The 22,768-nt window shown below is 40.0% G+C and overlaps 1 protein-coding gene across 1 annotated transcript; it reads right to left on the reverse strand.

Moving 5' to 3' along the window:
* Positions 1-5,331: 5,331 nt before the first annotated feature.
* Positions 5,332-19,170, reverse strand: LOC109243309 (putative disease resistance protein RGA1). Its single transcript, XM_019410216.1, has 2 exons — positions 18,868-19,170; positions 5,332-5,457 (listed from the first exon to the last, which is right to left on the reverse strand). Exons 1-2 carry the CDS (start codon positions 19,168-19,170, stop codon positions 5,332-5,334), a joined length of 429 nt encoding a protein of 142 aa, XP_019265761.1.
* Between the last annotated feature and the right edge of the window lie 3,598 nt (positions 19,171-22,768).

The raw sequence follows: 22,768 nt of genomic DNA on the forward strand, positions 1-22,768 counted from the left end.
TATGTGTGTGTGTGTGTGTGTGTGTGTGTGTGTGTGTGTGTGTGTGTTTCACCTTCTTTTTGTTTAATAAAAATGGATTTAAAAAANGCATAGGAAGATCCAACCATAGGTGAGGGTATCTCAGGTGTTCGATCCTTCATCAACTGCTGCAGGATCAACTCAAGCTTCCTTTGTGTTTCTGCATTTTGAGCTTGAGTCTCATCCATCTTATCCACCCTTGTCGACACAGATCTAATACCTGTAGTGAGCTGTTGGACCTGCACGTCCAATTTTTTAATACTTTCCTCTATCCCTTTAAGTTTTTGATCAGCCATGGTGGTCGGAGGACTGATGCTCTGATACCAAATGTTACTACTGCAATACACAAGATTGATTAAGAAGAAACAAGGTGGGGAAATAGGAAGAAAACAGAAGAAGTTAGGGAAAAGGAAGGAAGAAGATAAGAGAGGAAATTGAGATATTTTTCATTCATATCCAATGATTGGATTACAAAGGGAATTTAATAACGTTCAGCTGACAATTTAGTTATCTAGGGATTAGCAAATCTGCCAACTGGCAGTACAAGACAGCATCATTTGTACTATTCTATACTAGTACCAAAAAGGACTGGAATTTAAATTACCTAGGACTAAACTGCTATAATTGAAACTATGGGACTAAAGTGACTAACAAAAATAACTGAAATAACTACCATTCTGTAACATTTTGTCGCCATCGTTGGAGTCTCGGTCGCGGTTCTATGTTCGATTCGTTGGTCATCGGCTCTACGTCGGTGCTTTTCTCTGTTGCTGTACCGTTTTCTTGGAGATAATTTTTATCAAAAGGTCAATTTATTTTTATTGTTGTTATATTAGTTAATTTCATGCTCTATTCTCGTCTAGTTGAATGTTTTATGACTGTGATATCATTCCATTCTTAGTTCCCCCAACTGTCTTGTTTTGTTTCACTGTTGTTGAAATTATGGAGATTTCGTATATGTTTTTCTTTTGTAATAAAAAAACTCATAGTTATAAAATTATGTGGATGGCTAGATAAAGTTAGAAAAGTTTGTTAAATGTTTAAACATATCCCTGTTAGTTACTTGACGTGATTTATTCACAAGTCTAGCATAGTTATCGAAATTAGTTCATTTACTTGTTAGATAAGAAGTGAAACTTTAGTTTTAATGTGCAAACGGCAATCACATTATATAAATGGTTGTTTTATGATTTCAAATAACTGCATCATACACTTCTTCCGCAAATATTTCCCAAAGCTCTTGGCCTCACAATAATCTCAAAATTTGGGAAGAATAATGAACACTGTTAGAGTGCTTTAGGCGTGTTTTAAATTTATTATCGTAATTATGTACACGTTCGCGTGACATAATTATGATTCCCAAAATAAATCAAGGTACGCGTTCCCGCGGCCTTGACCAAACAATCTTAATAATAATAAAGTATTATTAATTGTGTACACGTACGCATGACATGATTCTTAACGCACCAAACAAAAAGAGTACACGTTCGCGTGACTCGCTTTCAAGATAATTTTATAATCACGAATAATCAAGTAATTAGAAGAGTTTAAAAGGTAAAATACACATAGGTTCTAAAATATGTAATTAAACAATAATTTAAGCCAAGTATAAATTATTAAGCGACCGTGCTAAAACCATGGAACTCGGGAGTGCCTAACACCTTCCCCCGGGTTAACTGAATTCCTTACCCAATCTTCTGGTTTCGCAAACTTAAAACGGAGTCAAATTTCCTCGATTTGGGATTTAAAATAAATTGGTGACTTGGGACACCATAAATTATCCCAAGTGGCGACTCTAAAATAAATAAATAATCCCATTTCGATTAATGTCACTTAAATTGAAAAAACTCATTTCTTTCCTATCCCCCTCGGGAAAAATAGGAGGTGTGACAGCAATCAATCCTATTGACCCTTTGGGGTCCCAATCATCCTCAATCTCGATCATGTGAATGCCTCCACCCTTGTGGTCAGGCAGAGGATTGTTGCGGACATTGGGAGCGGGCTCCTTTGCTATGATGACTTTATTATCAATCAAGGTCTGAATCTTGTCTTTCAACGAGTAACACTCGTCGATGGTATGGCCTTTCATTCCGGAATGGTATGCGCAGGTTTTGTTCGGATTGATCCATTGGGAGGGATTTTCTAAAGTTATGGCTGGGATAGGGGTGATGTAACCGGCTGCTTTGAGTCTTTGATACAGCTGGTTAATTGGTTCGGCGATGGCTGTATATTATCTGGGAGGTCTACAGTCGAAGTTTGGTTTGGGTCTAGGAAAGTTTTGGCGAGTGGGTGGTGATTAATAGTGAGAAGGTTGGGCATTATAGGCTTGGTACACAGGTGCGGGTTGAGAATATCTCGGTGAAGTGGGTTGATATGTGGGAGGTGGAGATGACTGATAGGTGGGTGGTGGAATTTGGTATGTGGGTGAAGGTGCTTGGTAATTTAGGGAAGGCTGATATGTAAGTGGAGTTAAGGGGTATGTTTGGTATTTCATCGGAGATTTGGTTCTCTGCGCAGCCATTACGGAGTTCACATCCTTCTTCTTTGAAGTGCCCCCAGACTATAAAGCCTTGTTGGTGGCATGTAGTGCTTCAAGATTAGTGACCATACCATTTCTAATGCCCTCTTCAATTCTTTCTCCCAGCTTGATGATGTCGGAGAACTTTTGGCCTTCTATCAGCATTAATCTTTCATAGTATTTGGATCCTGAGCCCGAACAAAGAACCTGTTCATCTGCTCTTCTTCTAAGGCCGACCTGACCTTAGCGGCTTCTGCCCTCCAACGAGTAGCGTACTCGCGGTATGTTTCTGTGGGTTTCTTCTTCAGATTCTGGATATAAACCTGAATCGGTCCATAAAGTCGGACGCCATACTTACCCAGCTTGTCTATTTCTTTGAATCCTGGCTGATGTACCAAGACAAGGCATCCCCTTTCAGACTCCTCATGAACAGCTTCATGCGGATTTTATCATCCCTTCCAACTCCTACCAGCTTATCACAGTATGTCCTTAGATGAACCCTGGGATCACCTGTACCATCAAACATCTCGAACTTGGAAGGTTTGTACCCCTCTAGGAGTTCGATGTCCGACTGAATGCAAAGATCTTTATAGTTCAGCCCCTCAATGCCTTTGCTACCTTCGACACCCTGGACCCGTCTAGTTAACTTCTTGAGTTCCGCGGCAGACTTCCTGATAAGGGAGTATTTGTCGTCTGATTCATATGCACTTGAGATCGGTTGGGTATAGTGGGGTATAGTGTCCACAAAGATAAGAGTGTTATTGAGTTGGTCGTTTGTAGTGTTTGGTGGTTCGGGAATGAGCAATGGAGCGTTGTTGCATGTGTAGCAAGTTTGAGCATGAGTGGGTTGTATTTGTGGTTGCGGGGTGTTTTGTGGAGGTACGGGGTTTTGGGTGTTGACATCAGGAGCAGCAAGAGAGAATGATAGGCTTGCCAAGTTCCGAACTTGGTCCAATTCTTCCTGGAATTTCAGCAATTTTTGCTCAAGATGAGCAACAGTTCCGTTAGTAATTGGGCTACCCTGAGAAGTTTCCTCCCTTTCAATCTCCTTTCTAGCACTTGCGTTTCCCATTCTTCCTTTGTTCTTGTTTCTAATAGGACTCGGAGGAGGAGGAGGAGGTGGAGGGCCCTTAGATCTTGTAGAGTATGTTGATGGTGCCAGAATGCACGAACTAACCTTTGGGGAGGGGAATAAAAAAAACAAAAGGTAAAAAGTTAGTGCGGATTCTGGAAAAAAAATTATTGCAATATGTAAACACATTGTGCAAGAATATTAGTCGTGTCCTAATTTGGGTGCCTCATTGTGCCCGAGGTAGGCCTAGCGACAAATTAACTTTGGAGAACTTATAATGCTAAATGCCTCATTTTATTGATAAAAATAAGAGGAGTCTTAAACAACTAAATAACGGGAAATGAAAATATCACTAATGGCGAGTGGCCTTATTACATTATGAAAGCAGGAAATAAAAGATCCTAACTACTTGGTCCCAGAAGGACCTTCCCCAGATTCGGTATTCTTGCCTCCCTCGTACAGCTGTACCAACTCGCGCAGTCCTAGCAGTAAATAGGCTCGGGCCAGATGTCCGCCTGCATTTCCCTCATCATTTTAACAGTCTTCAATCCTTTTCAAGAATTTCCCTTCCAGCTCTACTAGACCCCGTTCCAGATACCCTAGCCGCTTGTTGGCGTTGACAGTCATATCCTTCCACTTGTCGATCAACTTCTGGTGAGCTTCTTGTATTTCTCGATGCTCATTCTCACATTCTCGAATTATTTTGCGCAATTGATTGTACTTAACTTGTGCTTCAGCCTTTTCGTCGATAAGCCTGTGACCTCGGATGAACCCAGGATGACCCAAACTAGTGATATTATCTTCCAACCAACCTGAGTAGTGCGGCACACACCCGGCGTGATACCTGTCCGGCTCGATAGATTCTCTCCCCAAGACAAGTTTGCAATGCCACATGTGCTGAGCTTGACACCTGTGAGGGCTATCATCGTCCTGAAAGTCAGCCCTGAAGTGACTTATTTTGTCCACCCTTGGTATGATTTGCTTTCTTCCTGCCTGTCATGGCTCGGAGGGGGACATAGGGATAAGTTCCCCTCAGACCAATGAGTATGAGGAATGGTGCATCCTGAGAACGAACAATGAATTCCCCTGTTGGGAACCACTCGAACATCCACTGCACTTGATCTTCCTTTAGATTCTCAAATAGCTCTACCCATCCTCTAGCGTCCTCTGGTTGGGCGAACATGTTAGGCATGAGGTTCATTCGCTTTGGGTGGTGAAAAGCGATATGATCATCTCAATCTCTGCGTATCATTTCCTGCCGGTAATCACCTTTCTGAATATGTTCTACAAGCCAGAGTTGAAGCGACAGATCACAACCTTCGAAGTGTTTGGCCCCTTGTTGGCACTTTTCTAGGGCTCGATATAGCTCAGCGACAATCATGGGCACTATGCTGAAAGACTGCCCGTCAATCCCTTCCATTAAGGTCTTGGTTACCATGGCTAGTCTGGTGTGGATCCTAGCCTTCTTCATAGGAAAGATTATCATCCCCAGAAAACAGAACATGAAGACAAAAACCCTTCTGTGGACATGCCCTAAAGAGGTAAGGGCAAATTCGTCGGTGTAGGTGCGGTATGACTTGCTATGGTCATACCTCTCGTACAAGTAGTCGAATGGGATGTAGGAATCTTTCAAGCAAGTCAAGTCCGGGTTTTTCTTGAGTCCCATCATTTTGAGGAAGCCCCTACCTTTGCGATTTTCCGGCATAAGCAGACCCGGAGTCTCTCAAGGAATACCAGCTAGACCCCCTATTTCTTCAAGTACAGGGGTCATGTCAAGGTCCCCGAAGCGAAACACTGACCGGTCGCTATCCCAGAACAAAGTTGCAGCCTCTATGATTTTGTTGTCAGGCTGGATTTCCAGAAGCGAAGGCAAAAAGTATTTTTGGAAAAGAGTCCGATCACTGGCATGAAGGTCCTCCCACCAGCTTAGCAGCCTTGGGTAGATGTTGGTTACCATACCGAATCTGGGAGACTTCGTGCATCATTTTCTGCAAAACAAAATGTTAGACCCTTACCCCACCAGACTCGACTATTTAAATCAACAATTAGCATGATAGGCATTTAGTTCTCCAAATAAATGCACAGAATCATGGAGGTGTCTGTTTGGGTTTCAAGGGAAACCGATGGACTTTGGACTAGGCTATCTTAATGAGTCATTATGCGGACAACATAACTGACTCGGCTAGATTTGACCATGATGCATGTACAGTTTAACAGAGTAAGGTTTCTATTTGAAGTGCTAGACTGGTACCCTTGAGCGAACAACTCAAGAGGGAAAGGCGCGGAACCGTCGACTGCACCGTTGATCGACTGGTTTTACCGTAAATATGCCTTTGCCAAATTTAGGAGATGATAATATCGGGAGAGCGCAACCACTCATTATAAGCGTTGCTATAGGATTTGTTTTGGCACGAGTGGAGTATGATGTTGAAGATGCAATTTACAAGAATGAAACAAATTGACATGTATTTTCACGTACATAAGATAAATGATTACAATAAATGCTCGAAATTACAACGGTATTGAAATAATAAAGCAGTAAAGGAAAGCAGTTAAAGGAAAGGAAAGACATGAAGATCCAAGTTAGTTTTTACGATGAAATAATTAAAAGGCAATAAATAAAGGCAATTAATGAAATAATAAAGTCACAAATAGCATGTAACGGTAAAATCCTAAAGAAATCCCCAACAAAGTTGCCATGCTGTCGACGCCCCCTTTTTTCACGTGGACGGAAGTCCAAAATCGGGTATACGATATTATGGGAGGACAACTCTTATTCCCTTGCGAGAATTTGGGTTTTGGAATTTGGAGAGTCGCCACCTAATTATTATAGTGCATTAGGACACTTTTAAAGAAAAGAATTGAGAAGAAGAACCAGAGTTTGGGTAAGGGATTGAGATTATCTCAAGGGGAAGGTGTTATGATCCCCTCAAGATCCACTAGTGTGGTTCCCGGCCATACTACAATTGTGACTTTAGAAGATAGAAGAAACAAATAAGGTTTTCACATAATTATTGCAAACAATTTTAAAGTTTTTAAAAGAGAAAAGGAAACGAGATATTTTAGAAAGGTTAATTAAAAGAAGCATTATAAGTAAAGGGGAAGGGGGTCCTAGGTTTATACATAATATGGATCACATCAATGCAATACCCGATGTACAATCCTCTAAAGAGGGGTCGCACGTGATATTAGCGCACCGGTCATCATATCCATATTCTACCCTTCCCACCCCGTTAAGGTATTAAAGCGCGTTTAGTCTTGTTTACTTATTGCATGCTAGTACCCGTCTCAATCCTATCAGTCCCGGGGTATTAGGACTTCTAGTCCTAAAAAGGAGAAAGGGATGGGGGCCTTTATGGAGTTTAAAGGATAAAATTCTAGTTCGACATTCAAAACATGTATCAAATAAAGGGAAGAGCGAGCAAGTAAATACGGCTTAAATAAACCCCTGAAATCATATAGTCATATAGTTTAGCATGCCTTGGCAAATACTGATTTGGTCTTAGATTAAAATTAAGCGGTGAGCGGACTGGTTCAACACATATATTTAGACAGAAAGTCTACATTAGGCACACTCGGATACAGTTGTCAGAGATTAAGGCATTGAATTAGCGCGAATTGATTAAGAAGCATTGATCTTTAGAAAATAACTATACAGAATAATTTTTGAAGAAATGGGTATGCTGCAGACTTATGAAAACATTTAGAAACGAGTTTTAAAAAAAGGAAGCGGACTGCCCAGTTGTAATTAAGCACAGAAAAGGTAAATTTAAGAGTTTCAGAGGAGGCAGATTTATTTAAAGAAAATGAGTGAATTGCAGAACTAGCTTAAACGACAAATTCAAAAGAAAGGAGTTGAATTTGAAAACACGTTTAGTCAGAGTATTAGAAAAGCAGTTTCAGAGAAGATATGCAAGTTAAAGAAATGGATTTTAGGGAAAAGTATACACTGATTAGAGACAGGTTTTATCAAAAGATTACGTTTTGGAAAACATATACTGACTTAGGCGGGTAAGAACCAGTTAATTTAATTGATTATTACTGCTTTTAGACAGGCCAGGCGAATTTGATTTAAAAGTTCCTATAGGCATGATTTCTACGAGTTATTGATTTAAACCTTGTTAATAGACTTATGAACGGATGCTTGTTTGATTAATCCTAAAATTTGCCCAGCGTCATGAGTATGCATACTCCTATAGGCATAATATCTACATACAGAGAGTTAAAATATTGACTCCTATTGGCAGGATTTCTATATGCATGATTGCAGAAAGTAGGCGTTAGGTCCTATAGGCATGATTTCTATGTGATTGAATTAACATTAAACGACCCTATAGGCAGGATTTCTACATGATTAACAGTAAAATCCTAGGATCATGAATTCTACCCTTTAGTGCAGGAAAGTAAAGACCCCCCACCCTTTCACTATATTCCCCGAGTTTATACAAATTATTACAAACAAAAAAAATAGAGAAAATACATCAGAAGCTGGCAATTGCATCCAAGGTACCGAAATCAGGCCTAATGTCTAATAATATGCGATTGAACCATTTTCGGGATCCAGATTTCCAAAGCCTTCTCTTTATCTAGGGTATTTCAAAGTTCCAAGGAATCTCAGAGATTTCCAGCATTGCTTACACCCAAGATACCATTAGAATACAAACAGTGCAGTGTGGAAAAGCCAGCTCTCAGGCATCCAAGTTCAGAGGGAGCTCAAGGGTCCCAAAGCAAGGCTTGCAAGAGAGGGGCAGAACTTAATAGCTAAGAGTAAGTGTAAGTGCAGAGGGATTGGGGAAGCCATGACAGGTGGTCGTCGTGCCTAGCCACAAAATAGGCCGGCACACCTCTGACCACCCTGTTTGGTCAAACAAATTAAGAGCAGACCCTTGAAGGTCAGACCAGGGTCTGGACAGTGATTAGGACACTGCCAGACCCAAGTCTAAAGCTCAAACACACATAAAGGGGAAATGGAGTGGGAATTGATTGAGTTTGGGATTCAAAGAATCCAATCCAGACACATGAACAATAATATTTAAGTGTTGTCATGCTTTTGAACCATAACTCACATATAAAGGGGGTAGGGATAAGGGGATTCACATAAGGACAAGAATGATGAACTTGCAGAAAAGCAGTAAGAAAGCAGTATAACAGAACTGAAATATGAAACACATAGGAGAGGGACAATATTTAAAATAGGATAGACAAACCAGTTGCAAAGTAAACAGAAATAGAAGAGTAGAGCACTCGCAGCCACAACAACAAAAGAAAAACTAACTCAGGATTTCAGAGAAAACTCGAAAGCTTTGAGAAAAACTTAAAGGTATTTGAGAAAGAGAAGAGAAGTGATATCCAGAACTGGTCTGTATGTTCTGTGATTATAAGAGAATTCTTATTCTCGACTGATCATAGAAAAGGGGAGGGCTCATCCCTTATATAGTTTTTGAAAACAAGTAAGGTAGGCAAAGAGTGCACAAACATAGAAAACCAATCAATTAGTATCAATTAAGACAAATAGACTCCTTTAATTAAGGGGTCTAGGTGAAACGGCTAATCAAGGTAGAACAAGGAGGAAAAATCAGTTTTCTAAGGCTAGATTAAGGTAAGGAAACGACATAGTGCACAAATAAGGTTAAGTACAGAGTTGGTAATTAAGGAAATATGGAATAATAGTGTGAAAAATAAGGTATCAGTTTGAAAATCAGTCAAAAGATTTCAGACCTAATGCAAATCACAAAGAATCTAAAGTAATTAAGGAAATAAATAATTCAAACGTTGGTACAAAATCACAGAGGATTTAAGGAAAACATCACAAGTCTGGAATTTTTACACAAAAGATCAAAATAAACAGCAAGTAGGGCAAAGGAGATTCAATCGAAAGAAATCAGTGATGGATCACTAGCATAATTAAAGGGATATCAAAATCAATCCTTAGAAAGGGAAGTTTTTCTCATATATAAAGCATACAGTTCAAACCAAAGAAGAGTCTCAAAAATGAAAATTTCAGAGTCGAAGGCAAATAAGACTTTGAGTTCGATTACAGGCTCATCGTGAGTCTGTAAACCTAGGGTTTCAGAGTGAAACCCTAGTGCCATCTTACCAAAGGAAAACCCCCAAATTTTAGGGTTTCACCTAGAATCAGAGATGAGAAGTCGTTACAGTCATGGAGATAGGCGGACATGCATAAATAGAAGCAAGGGAAACTACGAGTTTTAAGACAAAAGGTAGGCAAGAAAAATGATCAACGAAACTTAGAAACAAAAGTAAAGCATGAACTTAAACACATATAGCAGAGAGTAAGGATCAACAACCCAGGCTAGCATGTGAACAAAAAATAGAAAAGAATCTCTGTAAAAATCAGGTACGAAATAAGAGAACAGACTTGAACATAACAAGAAATAAAACAAACGAGCATAAACACATAAGAGACAATGAAAGAGTCAGAAAACATTTAGGAGCCATTTTCAGAAACCTTAAAAATCGGATTTGAACAGTTTTGAAAAAGGAAATTTGTGGAAAGGCTCTAAAATGTCACACACAGCATAGATCTAGCACAGATCTAAACGAATAGAACGAAAAAGAACCTCGAATAGGCTAGGGTTTCTGAGAACCCTAAAGGACGAGAAAGTCTTGGAAGTCTCGAGATCAGATCAGAGTCGATAAGGTCAGAACCAGGCTCAGTAGGCTACGACACGCCGGAGCAAGGCCGAAAACAGCTGAAAACCTCGAATCAACAAAGGTCTGGACCAAGCTTCTTCAAGGTTTGACCTTGAAACCATAGTAATCAGGTAGGTAGAATTCATAGGAGGCAGGTACAGGCCTTCAATGGCTTCTGAAGCCATGGATTTGGTCGATTTGGGTGGTGGTTGAAGATGGCGGCTAGGGTTTGAGAGGGAGTTTGAGAGAGAGTTGGGAGAGAAGGGGGATTCGAAGGCGGCTGCAGGTGAGGAATGACTAGGGTTTGGGGGGTATTGGGGAATTAAAAAGGAAAGGTTAAATGGTGGTCGTTGATCATTTTGATCAACGGCCTGGATTGAATGGGGATCCAGGTGGGTTATTTGAAAAGGGCCGTGGGTCGGGTAGATTTAAGATTTGGGCTGGTTAATTGGGTTTAATTTGGGTGCCAAATCCGGCTAAACTTGAAATGCAAATGGGCTAACATTTAAATAGCCACTTCTCCTTTGCTTAATTTTATAAAAATAGTAAAATAATTTTTGGAAATAAATCAAATGCACAAAAATGATTAATAATACATAATTATCAGATTAAAAATACTGGAGTCAATTTTATAAATATAATTGCAATTAAATCTTAAAAGAGGCTAATATTGCAATTATATGCAATTTAGTTTTAAAAATACTAAATAAATTTATAAAAATATGCAAAAATCATTTTAGCTATATTTTGGTGTAAATATGAGAATAAAATAAGTTATTCACTAAAAAATGATAACTTTGGGAATAATTATTGGATTTTATGGTATAAAATAGGCAATAAACTGGTTTAAAAATCATTAAAAAAATACCAAAACTCATGGGTTTGCTTATATTTGCACATATGTGCTATTTTGAAAGTATTTTGGGTACAGAAAATACATAGGAAAAAATTAGGTATCAACAATATGTTAGCGACAAATATTGTTGAGTCAATGAATAATGTTTTGAGACGTGCAAGAGAACTGCCACTTATAACAATGATGGATTTCATACAAGAAAAATTGCAAAGCTGGTTTTACGAAAGAAGGTCAACTGCAGAAGGAATATTCCGCTAGTTATCAAATTGGGCAGAAGCAACATTGGAAGATAAAATTAAACCAGCTTTTACATTTAGAGTATTGCCCATTGATCGACTCAAATTCAATGTTAAAGAAGGGGGTATGGAATTTATTGTTAATCTAGAATAAAGAACATGTGATTGTTCTGAATTTCAGCTAGATGAGATACCCTGTGAACATGCAATTGCTGCAATTGATAGTATATATCAGAACAAATCATCCTTTTGCTCAACTTATTATTCAAGGGCCTTTTGGTTGAAAACATATGAAGGGCAAGTAAATTCTGTAGGTGATTCAACAACATGGATTATACCAGAAGCTATTAAATCGCAAATCACTAAGCCTCCAGATGCAAAAGTAATGCTAGGAAGAAGATAGAAGAATCGACATATTTCCGGTACAGAATTCAAGAAGGAAACAAGATGTGGTCGTTGCAAAAAAATATGGGCATAACAGAACAAATTGCACAAATTCTGCTGTAGCTCATCCTTATGCAAGAAAATACAGGAAAAAACTGATTGATTATATACAATATGATTGTATTGGCTCATCTTATTATATACAAAATGGTTGCATTCTAAATAATTTGTTTGGTATTCTTGTTTTTAAAAATATTATTACTGTATATTTTCTTTGTTTCTTGATTTGCTACTAGGAGAATAGTATGCAGGAAACAAACTTTTATTTTATTTATTTCGAGCAAATTATACTAGATACAAATTTTTCACTGTTTTATGAATCTCCATTATAATATACTGGCCTATATAGCTTAATAACTAGGTTTTCCAGTATAATTTACAAGAACCAACTAAAATAAGAACTCCAACAAGAGTTGCAACAGCAAACTTAGGGTAAAAAAATCTGGATTTTGCACATCCAATATTAAATACTGGACATTATAATTTCCCAATATGTATCTCCAGCAAAATACATAAGAAACAAAATTTAATTTTTGTAATTCCTGTCAGTTGTTCTAGATACCAATTTTACACTATTATACACTTCTATCCATTGTAATATATTAGGTTATATAGCTTCAAGTATGTCACGGCCCAAATCCCAAACCCGGCCGTGATGGCGCCTCTCGTGACGACAAGGCCAGCCAGAACAATGCAAACACTTATTTAAACAATTACTTAACATTTATAAATACAAAGCACGTATAAAACAGTTATAAAAGCGGAAACAACGACAATAGCAAAGGAAACCATCCCGACACAACCCAAACCGGGGTGTCTCAAGTCATGAGCTACTACAAAGTTGCTATAAGTCTACGAAATAGAATATCTGTTACAATAATCTGAAGGAACTAAAATAGCGTAAAAATAGGGGAGTCAAGGGGCTGCGGACGTCAACAACTACCTCGAAGCTCCAACTCGCTGCCTGGTCTGGGGAGAATATCAGTGCTCAGGTGCGGACTCTGCTATGCCTGAATCTGCACGCATGGTGCAGGGAGTAATATGAGTACTCCGACCTAGTAAGCAATAATAATAAATAATAACCGAAGGTAAGAAAACACATAACAACACAAGGCAATGCTATATCAGGCAATAAATCACTTAAAGAAGAAAAATTCATAAATAGTCAAATGAAATCTCATTTTTAAAGACACGTAAATCAGGTAAAACAGCAAATAAATAGTGAGTAGTAAAACTGCCCCTCGGGCCCAGTATCAATCGCTCGGTACAGTAACAGCCCCTCGGGCTCAATCTTAGTCACTCAGTATAGTATCAGCCCCTCAGACTCACTCTCAAATCACATGGGTACCCGCGCTCACTGTGGGTGTGTAGACTCCGGAGCGGCGCCTTACTCCCCAAGCGCTATATCAACATAAGGCCTGAAAGCCTTCTCACATCACACATAAGGCCTGAAAGCCTCCTCACATCACACTCGAGGCCTGAAAGCCTCCTCACATCACACTCAAGGCTTGAAAGCCTTCTTAGTCCAGGAAACATCATAAGCCCCTCGGGTATCAATAAAATAATAGTGCTCAGCCCAAACAACAGTGAAAATATCATTAAAGTCTCAAAATTCAATTAAAGCGGCTGAGTTTGTAAAATAGTATAATAATTAGGATTGAGTTCAAGTAATAGATCAAAATAGATCAAAATAGTGATAACAATCCCCGAAGGATTTAAATAGTTCGCATTAAGCCCAAAATATGGCAATAAGCCCAAATCATGTAAACTAACAGCTCAGTCAAATACGCGGTAAAATATCAAACGGTACGGACAAAGTCACAATCCCCAATAGCAAACAAGCCTGTGCTCGCCAGTAAGCGCATGTTTCACCTCAATACAGCACTTCGTTGTGCAAATCCGGGGTCTCAAACCCTCAGGATATCATTTACCATCATTACTTACCTCAAGTCAGCCAAAATCCTAGCTCTCTATGCCCTTGCGTTGCAAATCGACCTCCTCGTGCGTCGAATCTGATCAAAACCACAACGAATACGTTAAAATAGGCTAAGGGAACATAACCCAATCGAAAGGACTCGAAAAATATTGAAATTCACGAAATTTGCCAAACCCGAGCCCCGGGACCACTTCTCGAAAATCAGAAAATTTTACATTATCGGATTCCTTATCTCGCCACGAGTCTATACATACCAAAAACTCCCAAATCCGAGCCCAAATGAACCATCAAATCCCACTCTGAAATATCAAATTCCAAGCCCTAGCTTTTCCCCCTTTTTGATGAATTTTCATAAATTTCTAGGTTAATTCTACCATTAAATCATGTATTTAGGTCATAGAACTCACCTCCAATCACACCCAGTCGAAATCACCTTCATTTCTCATCCAAAAGCTCTTAAGTTTGCTCAAAAATGGTGGAAAGATTCCTTAGCTCGCGGAACAAAATGAATCATTTAAAACCCTTTCTGTCCAGCCCTTTTCGCATCTGCGATTACTTTACCGCATATGCGGTTACCGCTTCTGCGGTTTTGCCTCCGCTTCTGCGGATCTTCACTATGCCCAGAACCGCTTCTGCGGTCCATCTCCGCTTCTGCGAACACCGCTTCTGCAGTCAAGCGTCCGCTTCTGCGGAACCTCCCCTACATACACGGATCACTTCTGCGGTCAATAACCGCATCTGCGGGGAACGCACATGCGGAAATCATCCGCCTCTGCGGAATTTCTCCAAATGGCCAACACCCGCACCTGCGATCCTATCTTCGCATCTGCGAAACCGCATCTGCGGCCCTTTTCCGCAAATTTGGAAATACCAGTACCAGCAATTTCAGAAATGCAACAAGTCCAAAATTCATCCCGATGGCCATCCGAAATCACCCCGAGGCCCCCGGGACCTTCACCAAAAGTGCCAACCCGTCCTAAAACCTCATTAAAACTTGCTCCAATCATCAAAACACCACAAACAACACCAAAACCATCAAATTACATCGGATTCAAGACTAAGTTCTTCTAAAACTTCCGAAATACGCATTTGATCAAAAACCAGACCAACACACCTCCGAATGACCTGAAATTTTGAACACACATCCCAAATCACCTAACAAAGCTACAGCAACTCTCGGAATTCCATTCCGACCGTCGGATCAAAATCTCACCTATCAACCGGAATTCGCCAAAATACTAACTTCGCCAATTCAAGCCTAATTCTACACCGGACCTCCAAAATCAATTTCAATCACACTTCTAAGTCACAAATTATCCCCCGAAGCTAACCAAATCACCGGAAATCACATCCGAGCACTCTAACTCATAAGTCAACATCTGGCTGACTTTTCCAAAATAAGCCTTCCTTAAAGAGACTAAGTGTCTCATTTCCTTCTAAAACCAACCCAATTCGACTCATTCACCCAAGACTCTTATAATGAAACATAAGGAAGCAGAAAATGGGGAAAACGGGGAGGTAACTCACATGACGACGGGCCGGGTCGTCACATTCTCCCCAACTAAAACAAACGCTCGTCCTCGAGCGGGTCAAGAAACATACCTGAAGCCTCAAACAAGTGAGGATATTTGCTCTGCATCTCCCTCTCGATCTCCCAAGTAGCCTCCTCCACGGGCCGACCTCTCCACTTCACTTTCACCGAAGCTATATCCTTTGATCTCAACTTTCGAACCTGACGACCCAAAATAGCCACTGGCTCCACATCATAGGTCAAACCATCATCCAACTGAACAGTGCTGAAATCCAATACATGAGACGGGTCCCCAACATACTTCCGGAGCATAGATACATGAAATACCAGATGCACGCCCGACGAGCTGGGTGGCAAGGCAAGCTCATAAGCCACCTCCCCAATCCTCCTAAATACCTCAAAAGGTCCAATAAACCCGCAGACTCAGCTTCCCTTTCTTTCCAAACCGCATAACACCCTTCATAGGAGAAACCTTCAGCAAGACCTTCTCACCAACCATATAAGACACATCCCGAACCTTCCGGTCCGCATAACTCTTCTGACGCGACTGTGCTGTACGAAGCCTCTTCTGAATCAGCTTCACCTTCTCTAAGGCATCGTGAACCAACTCTGTCCCCAATAGCCTAGCCTCGCCGGACTCGAACCATCCAACCGGAGATCTACACCGCCTCCCATACAACGCCTCATATGGAGCCATCTAAATGCTCGACTGATAACTATTGTTGTAGGAAAACTCTGCAAGCGACAAAAACTCATCCCAAGAACCTCCAAAATCAATCACACAGGCACGCAACATGTCCTCCAATATCGTACGCTCGGACTGCCCGTCTGTCTGAGGATGAAATGTTGTGCTCAACTCCACTTACGTACCCAACTCTCGCTGAAAAGTCTTCCAGAACTGAGAAGTGAACGGAGTACCCCTATCTGATATAATAAACACTAGAACACCAAGCAATTGGACAATCTCCCGGATAAAGATCCCTGCCAGCCGCTCTGAACAATAGTTAGTACATACCGAAATGAAGTGCGCAGACTTGGTCAGCCGGTCCACAATCACCCAAATCGAATCGAACTTCTTCAAAGTCCGAGGGAGACCACTCACAAAATCCATAGTAATCATCTCCCACTTCCACTCGGGAATAATCATCCGCTGAAGTACGCCACCCGGCCTCTGATGCTCATTTTTACCTGCTGACAGTTGAGACACCGAGCCACAAACTCTACAATATCCTTCTTCATCCTTCTCCACCAATAGTGTTGCCTCAAATCCTGATACATCTTCGCAGCACCCGGATGAATGGAATACCGCGAGCTGTGGGCCTCCTCCAATATCAACTCCCGAAGCCCATCCACATTGGGCACACAAATCCGGCCCTGCATCCTCAACACACCATCATCACCAATGGTCACGTCTCTGGCATCATCATGCTAAACCCTATCATTAAGGACAAGCAAATGCGGATCATCATACTGGCGCTCTCTGATGCGATCATACAAGGAAGACCGAGAAACCACACAAGCCAACACCCGACTAGGCTCCGAAATATCTAGTCTCACCAAACGATTAGCCAAGGCCTGAACATCAACTGCAAGGGGCCTCTCCCCAACTGGAATATACGCCAAGCTCCCCATACTAACTGCCTTTTGGCTCAAAGCATCGGCCACCACATTGGCCTTCCCAGGTGATACAGAATGGTAATATCATAATCCATATGTAAATCTAGCCACCTCCGCAGCCTCAAATTAAGATCTTTCTGCTTGAACAGATGCTGAAGACTGCAATGATCAGTGAATACCTCGCAAGATACGCCATACAAGTAGTGCCTCCAAATCTTCAAAGAATGAACTATAGCAGCCAACTCCAATTCATGAACAGGGTAGTTCTTCTCGTAGGACTTCAACTGACGAGAAGTATAAGCAATAACTCTACCCTCTTGCATCAATACACATCCGATCCCAATTCTCGAAGCATCACAATATTCAGTGTAAGAACCTGAAGCTGATGGCAAGACCAACACTGGAGCTGTGGTCAAAGCTGTCTTGAGCTTCTGAAATCTCTCCTCGCACTCATCCGACCATACAAATGGACCACCCTTCTGAGTCAACTTGGTCAAGGGCGATGCAATAGAGGAAAATCCCTGAACAAACCGGCGATAATAACCTGCCAACCCAAGGAAACTACGAATCTCTGTGGCTAAAGTCAGTCTAGGCCAACTCTGCACCGCCTATATCTTCTACGGGTCGACTTGAATACCCTCGCTGGACAACACGTGCCCCAAGAAAGCCACTGAACTGAGCCAAAACTCACACTTGGAGAACTTTGCATAAAGCCTCTCCTCCCTCAACCTCTGCAAAACGACTCGCAAATGCTGCGCGTGCTCCTCCTGACTACACGAGTACACCAGAATATCATCAATGAAAACAATAACGAATGAATCCAGATACGGCCAAAATACACTGTTCATCAAATGCATGAACGCTACTGGGCCATTGGTTAGCCCGAAAGACATGACAAGAAACTCATAGTGCCCATATCTAGTCCTGAAAGCCGTCTTCATAATATCTGAATCCCTGATCCTCAACTGGTAATAGCCCGAACGGAGATCAATCTTGGAGAACACCCTCGCTCCTTGAAGCTGGTCAAATAAATCATCAATGCAAGGTAGGGGATACTTGTTCTTCACCGTTACTTTGTTCAATTGAATGTAGTCAATGCACATTCTCATGGTGCCATCCTTCTTTTTTACAAACAGAACCGGTGCACCCCACGGTGACACACTAGGACGAATGAACCCCTTATCTAGGAGTTCCTGAAGCTGATCCTTCAATTCCTTCAACTCTGCTGGTGCCATGCGATATGGTGGAATGGAAATGGGCTGAGTACCCGGCACCAGGTCAATACCAAAATCAATATCCCTGTCTGGTAGCATGCCCGACAGGTCTGCAGGAAATACATCGGGAAACTCCCTCACCACTGGGACAGAATCAATGCTAGGAGTCTCGGCTCCAACATCCCTCACAAATGACAAATATGAAAGACAACCCTTCCCAACCATACGCTGGACCTTTAGGAATGAAATCACCCTACTGGGAACATAGTCAGTCACGCCACGCCACTCGGTATAGCCAAGGTGACTGTCTTAGCATGACAGTCTAGAATAGCATGACACGGAGATAGCCAGTCCATGCCCAAAATAACATCAAAATCCACCGTGCTCAATAGCAGTAGATCAACTCGGGTCTCCAGACCCCCAATAGTCACCAAGCACGACCGATATACATGGTCTACAACAATAGTATCGCCCACTGGGGTAGATACATGAACAGGTAAAGCAAGACACCATCGGGACGTACCTAAATGATGAGCAAAATATGAGGACACATAAGAATAGGTGGAACCGAGGTCAAATAAGATTGAGACATCTATGTGGCAGACTGAAATAGTACTTGTAATGACAGCATCCGAAGCAATGGCATTTGTCCTGCCCTAAAGTGCATAAAAGTGAGCCTGACCACCGCCCGATCGACCTCCACCCCTTGATATTGTTGATTTTCTGAGACATTTTGCTCTTAAAAACTGTATGAGAAAAGAAGCCACTGACCTTTCTCATTTGGTTGTTACGGATCTTCACTTGTCTTCGACGAGATTCATATCTGAATTCGTCAAACACATATTCAGCATCTTCAGCAACTTTCTCAAGACGCTTGAGCCATTCTTCCACAGTCTGATCCTCAAGTTGCCGTCTTTCAGCATCGTCAATGAAAGCTTGGATTATCGATATATTTTGTGTTAGCATTTTGAGATCATTCTTGCAGTCCCTTGAGCTACTGACCTCTTCAATAGCTAGAGAAAGTAGCTTCTCAAGCAAAACTTGAACTGTAGCACCAATTACAGGGTCGGCCATTGTTTGCTCCTTCACAAGCCAAGTCTTCTTTTGCTACTTGTTTGTAAACTACAACAAAGAAAGACAATAATTCAAACAATAAAGCAGTAGCTTTTGTGTATTACAACTAATCATCGTTTAATAAATTACTCCCTCCGTTTCAATTTATGTGAACCTGTTTGACTGGTACGAAATTTAAAAAAAAATTAAGACTTTTGAAATTTGTGGTCCTAAACAAGTCCAAATGGGGCCAGAGTATTTATGTGGTTATAAAAGCTTCTCATTAAGGGTAGAGTTGTAACTTTAAGCTAAATTGTTACCAAATTTAGAAAGGGTTCATTCTTTTCTAAACGGACCAAAAAAGAAATAGGTTCACATAAACTGAAACAGAAGGGGTATTTTTTTTTTTGGAGAAAAAACCCTAAATTTGTAGTACTTAATTAAACCTTAAATTGATATTATATCTTTCCCTTGAAGCACTAATGGAGTAATGGTCCACATCCTTTGACAAAAACAAATTAACAATGACCCATTAAATATAAAATTACGGGATAAAAAGAAGACATGAAACTTCCTCTTCACCAGCACAAAAGGAAATTTTTAAGATTATAGATATTGAACTTTAACTCTCTAATTAAAAAAGTGAGAAACATTTATTTATTTAATTTTTTCTATAATTGTGATAATTGCGTCAATAATGTTCGGGGTCTTGCTCATCTCAACTAGTTCCACAAGTACTTATTAACTCTCATAATATAGGTACTATGAACCTGAATTAGTATTCTCATTCCACTTTACCATCCCCATCACACCCTTGGGAAAGTGAGAAACATTTCCTTGTGAGGATCAATTCTCTTTGGAAACAAATAGAGGGGATTGTTAGGATCAATTCTCTATGAAATTTAACTTACTGTAATTTTATGTTTCCTAATTAAGTTATACCTACTGAACGACCTCCTAAATGTATATTTATATAAACATATGTTTTTTATGATTGTGTTAAATCCTCCTAGATAACGTATCTAGGAAATTGTGCGACATAACCTTTTATAAGTTGAAGAAAAAGAAAATATCTTGTCAAGATCTCCTGTGTTTTATTTACGGATTCTTTTTCTTACGTGTAAATATAAAGAACTCTCAAATTGTTTGACATAAAACTAACAAATTTTGTAATGGGCCACAAGACCAATTGACTTGGAACTCGATCAGCCAAAAGCTATTTTCATGATAACATATCAGCTACTGGGGAGAGTTATTATTCAAAAATTGATTCCATTAAAAAACTCGCTATTTTCATGATACACATATCAGTTGCTGAGCAGAGTGAATAAGCAGAAGTTGATTCGGTTAAAAACTCACTCATGAGTCACCACTTAAAGAAAGAAGAGATGAAAGGAACCTCAAGTAGCCCTGACTAAGGTTTGAAAAGATTCTCGGGGTACTACAGCTTGCGTCAAAGGCTAGAGTGGTTTTCAGAAAACGTGAAGACAGAAAACGTCGTAGGGAACCAATTTTTATCGCTTTCCCAGAAGCGGATCCAGGATTTGAGGCTTATGGGTTCCTACCGTACTTTTAAATTAATATGCAATAGTAACTGGGTTCACAGTTAGATATTTATAAATATTTAGTGAATTTTTTAATATAAATACAGGGTCTATGCAAAAGTTACTGGGTTCCCGGAAACCCGTATTGTAACCTCTAGATCCGCCCTGCTTCCCCCCTCTATTGTTCGTTCATTCTTTTTGATATCTCGCAGTCAAAAGAGTTGGTTGGCAGCTCAAATCTTAGAGGGATAAAAATATGTGGACTTCTAGTACCAGAGGCGGATGTAGTTTCCAATCTACGGGTTCAACTGAATCCATAACTTTCGACGCGGAGTAAAAATTTGTATGTAAAAATTCTTTAAATTTGTAAAAATAATAGATATGAACCCACAATTTTAAAAATATAATAAGTTCAATGTTAAAAATATTAAAACTAATTAACCCATAAAATTTAAATCTTAGATCCGCCTCTGTCTCGTACTCCATGAAAACAATCATTTTTAGTCCAAGTTCAAATATAGTGGACAATTTTGGACATATTTTTTAGGTGGTGTTTTTGTGCTTTTTTTTATTTTCTGGTGAATGGTAGTCACTTTTCAATTACTTGACATATGTTGAGTTGTTTTTCAAAGGAGTCTTGTCTTTACTCTCAGTTTTTATCTTGATTTATGCAGTTTAGAACCAAAAAAGGAAAACACTACCAAGCAGAGGCGGATCCAGGATTTAAATTCTATGGGTTCAATTTTTAAGATTTTTAAATTCTATGCGTTCAAATCTAGAATTTTTACATATAAATTTTTACTCCGCGTCAAAAGCTATGGGTTCAATTGAACCCGTAACTCTCACGCTAGATCCGCCTCTGCTACCAAGTACCAAGTTAAAAAGTTTACCAAACTTTTGATTATGATATTATTAAATAATGCTTAAGAAAAAGGGAAAAGTTCAACTCTGCAGGTGATTTTAGCATTAAGAACGCTTACTTCTCCTTCTATCCGCAGTACCAAAAAGTTCCCCTTGGAAGCACCTTGTCGTGGGGCCAACCCTGATATCACAACATCAATTCATTCTATGACGTCAAAATAGTACGGTATAGCCGGTTTTCGTACTGGTCAATCAAAAATAGCCAGCGTTTACCAAGTCAATGAAAAATAGCCACTATTTTGCTGCAACAGAGACCGGTCCCGTATAATATACGGGAGTTCGGTGCATTTGTGTACGAACTCCAGCATATTATGCTGGACCGGTATACTTTGCAGACTCCTGTATAATATACGGGAGATTGGAGCACCGATGCTCCAAACTCCAGTATATTATACTGGACATTTATACTTACTGGAACTCCACTATATTATGCGGGAGTTCCAGCATAATTATACTTGAACTCCCGCATATTATACAGGAGTTCCAACACAGTTATCCTGGAACTCCCGTATAATATGCGGGCGTATTTTCCGGATTTTGAACAGTGTTTTCGCTCAAATTTATCTTTACATAAAAAGTGGCTAAATTTCGATTACTTTTGAAACTGAGCTATTTTTGAATGACCGACTATTTTTAAATTTCTCCCTTCTATGACTAACTGATGAAGTTGCTGCCATCGACCTCACTCGTAACGGGAGCTTATTGCACAGGACTTTTAAAAAAAAAAACATTCTATGGCTAGCCATTCGACAAAATAAGAAGGTTCCAAAACGAGAGACACGAGAGTCATCACAAACTCAGAGAGATTGTTCTTCATTTCAGGAAGAGGGCAGTATCACAAGAGCTGGAGAAAGATACTTGATAGTTGAAATATTTTTACTAAGTCATAGCCGCTTTGTAAGTTTGATTTTATATTTTAGGATGCTGATTAGATAGGTAAACGATAGAGAGGAGGTCTAGTTCTAGAGTTTATATTGTACATATACACAATTGTTTGGTTATCTTTTCTCTTCAAAATACATAATTAGTATTCCTCTGATTCATATATTACAAGAGAGTAAGCTTAAGAGGATACATACGGCATCAATGCCTTATTCTATAGGCAACATCTTGTAGACTTGAAGTCCAGTACAAGGCTGCACATTTTACAGTTA

Source organism: Nicotiana attenuata, unplaced genomic scaffold, assembly GCF_001879085.1.
Source record: "Nicotiana attenuata strain UT unplaced genomic scaffold, NIATTr2, whole genome shotgun sequence".
Lineage (NCBI taxonomy): Eukaryota > Viridiplantae > Streptophyta > Magnoliopsida > Solanales > Solanaceae > Nicotiana > Nicotiana attenuata.

Coding starts and splice junctions, on each gene's coding strand:
- LOC109243309 (XM_019410216.1), bottom strand. CDS start 19,170: ATGGCCGACCCTGTAATTGGTGCTACAGTTCAAGTTTTGCTTGAGAAG. Junction 5,458..18,867: donor GTAACAACCAAATGAGAAAG/GTCAGTGGCTTC, acceptor CTGGAAATCCAG/CCTGACAACAAAATCATAGA.